General features: G+C 32.3%; 1 protein-coding gene across 1 annotated transcript; it reads right to left on the reverse strand.

Moving 5' to 3' along the window:
* Nucleotides 1-347: 347 nt before the first annotated feature.
* Nucleotides 348-7,407, reverse strand: LOC132759325 (E3 ubiquitin-protein ligase TRIM33-like). Its single transcript, XM_060751082.1, has 2 exons — nucleotides 7,057-7,407; nucleotides 348-3,345 (listed from the first exon to the last, which is right to left on the reverse strand). The coding sequence occupies exons 1-2, from the start codon at nucleotides 7,395-7,397 to the stop codon at nucleotides 2,667-2,669; spliced, it is 1,020 nt and encodes a 339-aa protein (XP_060607065.1). The 5' UTR covers nucleotides 7,398-7,407; the 3' UTR covers nucleotides 348-2,666.
* Between the last annotated feature and the right edge of the window lie 297 nt (nucleotides 7,408-7,704).

The following is a 7,704-nucleotide window of genomic DNA, read 5'->3' on the forward strand; positions in this document are numbered from 1 at the left end:
GTCGAAATGTTTTAAATTAGTCACTTAAACGGCATTTGAGTAAAGCACAAAATTCAATATGACGTCGGTGAGTGAGAGTGAAATAGACCCTGTTACATTGTGGGGGTTCAGCCCGGCCTTTGCAAAATATATCTACATGTGCTGGGCACCATAGTCTTCATTCTTATTTGATCACGATGGTATGATACCTGCACATAGGTACAGGTTGTTGGTCGGAAATATATATTACATTTAATGGATGGATACGAGGTCGTAATAAAAAAAGTACATGTTTGAAACTAAGATTTATTTGCAAAACGTCCAGGCATATGGTGTACACATAAATAATAAACATTATTTAAAACCACAAAAATGCATAAGGAGTTTAAAACAAGTATATGTTCAAACGTTAAGTGAAAACCATATCAAACAACCGTCCACGACCCTTATCGTTGGCTAAGGCAGTATTCAACTATAGAAAGAAACGCAGACGTGCATGCATACGGCGATTATCATGCAGTTTTCTATGTGGTCACCACTTAAGTGACATTTTATAAAAAACGGTTCCCGAGAAGATGAATGTATGAGCCCTAAACTTGGAAAAAACAATGGGTGGAACTAAATAATGGAAAAAAGAAATTTTGATAGAGATAGACCTGCAGATGACAAGAGACAAACCTCAAAAGCAAGCTATATATCTTTAGGGTGACTATATAGTTTCCATTTTGGAAAAGTGGAGCAACCAAACAAGAAAGGTATTAAATAGAATGAAATAATATGTCCATAACCATAACTATAATGTCGTGATATCAATTCAAAATACAACGATGTAAACTATATGCAATGACGAAATAGTTTCAAATAATTAAATAAGCACATTACTATGTGTTTACAAATTTATTTTTGATAAATTAGATAAAATTAAAAGAAAAAATATATATCTATTAACTAAATTAACTAAATCTTTATAGTCCCTTTTTATACAACTGATAAAATTTAATATGAATTCGCTAACTTAGCGATCTCGTTTAATATAATATACTATCACAACTTTTCCGTCCTTTCCGATACTGATTGTCAGACATCATTTTTAATAATAAATGTATGTTGGTTCTTTTCCAATGAAGTTCATAAATAAGTACATCCGATACTTATAACTTATAACCACTAGATATGTTTACATCGAAAGTCACGTGTTCATCGTTGTATCCGAGACCATATTTGGTGGATCGACGATGTTTTCTAAATGCTATGTGGGTCAATGTAAAGGTGAAAATAAACTTTAAATTTTCTAAAAAAAATCGAGCAAAAATAACATTTCATTTACTGGCAAATAACATTTATAGGTTTAAAGTTAACTGTGAATCCATAGTTAAAAAAAACAAAAGAAACAAACAAATAATCGATAAATCAAAATGAAAGAAAGAAAAAACAATTAATAAATTTGTAGATTGCTCAGTTTCCTCCTTTTGTACACTTGGATATTGAGCTATCATTTGTACTGTTACTGCATTAATTGTTTCGTTCTATATACAGCCCGATTTTAAAATTGGCTGTGTTTCATATGTAGATAATTCTACAAATATTTTCCTACATTTTTGCTTATCCTTGATGTATTTATTATTTCAAACGCCGCAAATAGTGTAAATCAACCATTAGTATGAAATTTCAATCAATGTACCTTAAAATTTTCAATATTACTTTTTATGCTGCATAACCGATATTTTTAATATACATGCAGTTGCAGAAGTTATTTTGAAGTCATCAAATTAACATGCCTAAACAATTTTTATGAAAAAAAGTAACATGTATATAACATAATCTTACGCTGCAATATACCGTCCACAAATATTATATTTCATGCTTTTTCATATATACTTTGTGACACAATGTTTAAACAATATTCTTTTCGCAGGTCAAAACTTTTATTCAGAGACACACATCTGCCTTATTTCACCAGCGGTAATTCGGTCAGATTAAGTCACAAGCTATACCGGTATGTCCATTTAAAATAAATCAATCAGTTACTTTTAAAGTATAAACGAAAATTTTGTCACTGTCCGAATGGGAGACAACAAGCCGTGGTGTTTTGTTATCGAAACACATACCCTGAAGATTTGATTTACCAGCGAGTCCTGCCAGTAGTTCTACCTGATATTTCCCGTCATGTGACATCAAAAGTAAATTGCTTGATGTAAGAGCAACACAGAACAGGTTTTTGTTTATTTTACTTTTACTAGAGGGGCCAGGAAGTTCTAAGTTATCTACATTAACTTTGTTCATGCTTCGGTTTTTATCTATATGAATGATACCTTGATATCCATCAAACACAGAGAAATCGTTTGAAGAGCTCGATAATACTATACGTCGAGGCCATTCAATTCCGCCATGGTAAGATAATTCATATCGCAATCCTCCAGAAACAGAAAATACTTTAATACAAACAGCACCTTCTGCACCTGCATTCCAACCGCCACAGCAAACATAAATCATCCCGTCATTATATTCAATACCTCGACATGTATTACTGACTTCGATCGAGTTTGTTACCGTCATAGGATCTTCCTGGGAGATAAGCAGAACTTTTCCTTTGTACAGAGTAGCGGCTAGCACTAACGAGTTTATCTCACAAATACTTACAGGACCGCTAGATAATTTCAGCGAAGAAATGACCTTTAATGACTCATTCATTTTTTTATTCTCTTGTTCTTGGTATCAGTCATAACAATACAACCGTCGTCACACATGCACATGTCAGTTATATCGCACCTCTCCTTGTCACCTGCTACCCGAATATTAAATTCACCAAAACAGTTTTCAACTTCAGTAGCTGGAAGATGTAATATGCTTCCAATAGTATTACATTTCAAATCAGTCTCACGTCGAAATGAATGAAACCGTAATGTGCCTGTTTTGCTTGACCTTTCAAAGTATTTTAAACTTCCCATTGAATTTTTATATTTCTCCTTGATAAGTTTCACCTGTACATATTTCTCTGATTCGTTTTCATGTTTAGAAACATTTATCTTCTGAAGACTTTCTTTTAGTGCAGCGATCCGCAAATCAACTTCCTTCATGTTTGACTCTAGATGTTTCAGTTTGATCTGAAACGTTGCATCCATTTCTTGAAGAAGTTCCATTTCCATCTTGTCTAGACGGTCGTTAATATTCTTCCTTTCTGATTTTATTTCTTTAATCAATTGACTTTTTTCTTTCTTTGCATTATCCAGTTCCTTCGCTTTCTTTTGTTTTAACGCCATGAAGCGGGATTCAAGTGTGTTTATTTCGTTTTCGAGGAGCTGTAGTGTCTGAGTAGTGTCAGTCTTACACGCTAAGGTTGGTATGAAAGTAATGTCTGTACAGCTTCTGTAATGATACAATCGTTTCGCCAGTTATTTATACATTTCGATTTAGGCCATAATTACTTTTTATATACTACAATGTAATGTTTACCAGTGTAAAATGATATTTATCTCCCTGATTAAAATTATATCACTCACTATATCACCTTCTGCGACCGAGATAACTTTTCCATTTTTCGTTTGTATGAGTATTACAACAGACGTTACAAACAAATCGGGTTAATTTTGTTGCAATGAGTAATGCTTCTGAGGGATAACACTTATCCATATTCTTAATTACAGTAATTAAAGTCCATGGTATTACCTTTTACGATTGATAATTTTATTGAATCACATTATTATCATTTCACTTTAATCATAAAAAAATCACCACTATGATGACTTATTTTTAAAGCGTTTTCGCACCGTTTTCAAAGCCGTTGACGGCGTGACGCCAATCAATTGCGTGTATTCCCGCGCTTTAATAAGATCATCAATTTACTGTTTCTTTAGTAAATCGGCATGTGGGTGTTTTTGTGGTTTTCGTGATTATGTAATGTCTCTCATACAACCGGAACATCTCGGCTATTATTCATAATAACCTCGGACTGAATACGGACTGAAATGAACTCTACAACGTGGTTTAAATTGTTAACATTCACAGAGGATATATTTTTCAATAATGTGTAACAAATGTATATGTTTGACATCCGAAGGAAAATGGAGTCTTTTTGTAAACTCATGATTGAAAATATGTCTTACAATCATAATCAATTTTAGAATGCCCACTGATGAAGAATTATGACCAAAGACGACATTATGTAAGCCGGTAGACATTGTGTACTTTCAACAACCATGATAATTAATAAGTATATAAATAATACACTGTTTACTTTTATATCTATGAATTTACTTAATTTAGTTGAACTTTTACTATAAGCACATTGGAATAACCTGACTCAACAACTCCCTGCATTAAAATAATATTTGTTTACATGTTTAGTGTCTTAGCGTAGGTAAGACAAAAATGCCATATTCGTTGTATGTATTCTTACCAAGGTCCATATCAGAAATTTGACGGAAACGGCCGAGAAGTTGCGATTGATTTCTCACATAGAGATATCCAGTTTTTCACACGCGCTGAGATTCAAGTCCATTTCATTTTCACTAGAAACAATTGATTTTGTTAAAGTATTACTTCTCTAAAAACATAATTGCAAAATGAAGAATAAATATATTTGTGTAATGTAATCGTGTCCTAGAAAACAAAACATGTTTCCTAAATATTTAAGTAAATTTATGTTAAAATACAATGTCATAATACAACATTGAGGATTCATGTTTGATTGTTTGTATTTGTGGATTTTCATCATATTTTTACACTTCTTTTGTCATATCGGGGCGGTTGATCCACCTAACCGGTAATTACCAATCTCTCTGCAAATGACCTACATGATTCCCGAAACAGTGAGAAAAATGACTTAATATCTGATATCATTTGTCACTAAAAACTTACGCCTCGTCCGAGGAATGCACCAGTATGCCCTGAATTACTTATTCGATGCTCTCCCTATTAAACAAAACAAGCAGCCTGTTGATTCGAATAATGTGTTTCATGATTTTAATTGATTCGTATCCTCAATCATGGATAAGTTATGACAAATAACTGAACTGGTATGTTGTTGTAGTACTCAATCAAATCTAGTAAAAATATTTAATCATTACTCCGAGTCTGTGTTATCACATACTTTTCTACTGTTTTACTGGTAAAGCTATTTAAAGTTTAATATTTACATGCATTCTTATTTATAATCTAAACAAATAAAAAAACGTTGTTTCAGTGCTTTGGCTGTAAAGATGAAAGGTATTAAGTTCGGCGAAATTATTATTCTTTCCCTCTCGCGACCCATATTCATGAGTTAATTTAGGTAAGGAAAGCTTTTTTCATCCAAAATATTTTACATAATTTTAATTTATTTATTATACATATTATGTATATGAGTGTTACGGAATTTAAAAAAAAGAATTTGTGAAGGTTTAGCATCTATTTAAAAGGAAAAACATGTTGCCAAAGTTTTATATCACAGATATTCAAGCTTGTTTATTTATGCAAAAAAACATGTTACTCACTATAGGACTATTCTTGTGGTTAAGCAATAACATATTTGTGTAGCAGTGATTTTTGTGGATAGGTAGAAGGAGGGGAAAACAAACAGAATCAGTATTTTAATCAGACTTTTTATTTAACATCGACTGTTCTTAAACTATAAAATTTACAGAGAACTGAAAAGATTTTTCAAGAGCTAAGCATGCTTTTTTTACCCCGAGAAGAATTGTACTTATGGATTCTACAACACATGATCGGTAACACAATACTAACTTTTAAACATTGTAACTGATCGTGCCCATTATTTAATTACCCAACAGGTGGAAAGAAAAAAGTGATAAATAAGAGTAACCTATAAAATGCCTGCCTCACGCAAATCCCTTTTGTTATGGTGTTTCCGATGCAAGCGTCGACCAAAAATTATTTTTTGTCATTATTTGTTAAACATTTCATTTTTTTATTTTGTTTTATTAATAGAAGAGTTCGCGCATTATCTCTTTGTTAAAACCATATAGATGTACACACAATGTTTCCTGTGGAAAATCTTCTTTTTTGTAAAGAGAGTTTTTAAAACATTATAACTACGTACATCCTTGTTTGTGATTTAGAAATGTATTTAAGGAAAAAAATACGCAAGGTATTTGCCTAGGGTGGTCATTTTATAATGTGTTACTTATAACAATGTGCGGGTGTACCAGTAGATTTTGACCCAGATGAAAATTGATCCCATGGGTCATTTTTCAACGGATTTTGATCAATTTACAACCTTGATCCCTTTCTGTTGTTAAATGACCCACAGACGTGTGAAAAAATGACACAAATATGAACAGGGTATTCTTAATCATTGATAAGTAATCAAAATAATATTTCCAAACATGCCTTTATATAGTCATAAACGTGAAACACTTACAGTGATAAATCTGTATTCCTTTCAGACCTTTTGGTGATGAGATATTTATTTAATTTTATTCAAGTGGTACAGGAGCTTATAACAATCCATCAAAACAGCTATAATTGTAGTACAATGTATTTCTGTAGTGAACGAAGGGTAATGTATATATTGCTTTCAACAGGGTCGGCTGCAAGCCTAGTATGATTTCCTCCAACTGTTATTAATGTTTAAAAGATAACACACTAATTTAAACCCATCTACGCCTATTAGAGAGGATTTACAACACCAGTGTTATCTTTAAATCTGCCGTTTTATATTTCAATCTGCTACTTCACAGGGGAAGTAACCGCTTAGAGAAGTGTAATGTATCAGCAAAGGTTACTTCCCCTGATCAGTCACTTACTGCTATGAGATAAGAAACTGTTGACTTGATACATGCTTTGATTAGGGTAAAAATGAAATACTGAGTAGGATAAGAAAACAAGTCATAAATCAAAGTGCAAAAAATTTATGTTACACGGGCTCTACTGTACACTTTACAATGCTTTATAAAATAAAATATTATAAAATATTAAGAAGAAAAACTAAAATGCTTTAAAATGTTATGAATCACTAAAAAGTGTTAGTTATATTTCTTCTTTCATTACTTATAATTAATTTCAACAGAATTTCGAAGATATTTCTATAGAAACAACTTAAGTTGGTCCTTGAACCGAAAGGAGAGTTAAATTACCTACCTGTGTTCAACGGTCATACAAGTTGAGCAGCCAACCTTATCATGACCAGGGCAGTAGACATCTATCAATTTTCCTCCATGTTTTTCACATCTTTGCCTTGGTAATTCTTGCTTTTTCCCGCTCGGTTGTTTCATCGTGTCAAGTAACTGATGTCTTCTCATTGCCGAAAACTTATTGTGATCACCCACACATTTTTGACAAAGGTTTTCATCACATTCCACACAGTGTTTGATAGCGGCTACATTCTTCCCTTCTTTAGTACACGGTAAACACGGAAAATCATGTTTTATGTCCGAACCGTGATACAAAGTTTGGATAAATTTACGCCCGTCTACGGCCATTTTAATTAAGATTTTTACCTTCCTTGTTCGATTTGCTACGTAAACACACGCATGGTCGATTTCATATACATTTACCGTACTGTACGTATTACAAGTCCATGTTATACAGGATTCTTATAATTTACTCATCTGTAAAGGAAATAAAGCACTCCGTTACGTGAAAATGTTTGTATTCATACAAGAGCAAAATATTACTAGATTTGGTATCAAAATTTGCATAAATGTATTGACCATACAATTGATTTAATTTGTATTGAAATTTGATTACTATCAGAAGTTTGGTAATGTGTAAATAGCAGAAAAGTGA

The sequence above is a fragment of the Ruditapes philippinarum genome, unplaced genomic scaffold, assembly GCF_026571515.1.
Source record: "Ruditapes philippinarum isolate M1 unplaced genomic scaffold, ASM2657151v2 ctg8898_1_1_1_1, whole genome shotgun sequence".
NCBI lineage: Eukaryota > Metazoa > Mollusca > Bivalvia > Venerida > Veneridae > Ruditapes > Ruditapes philippinarum.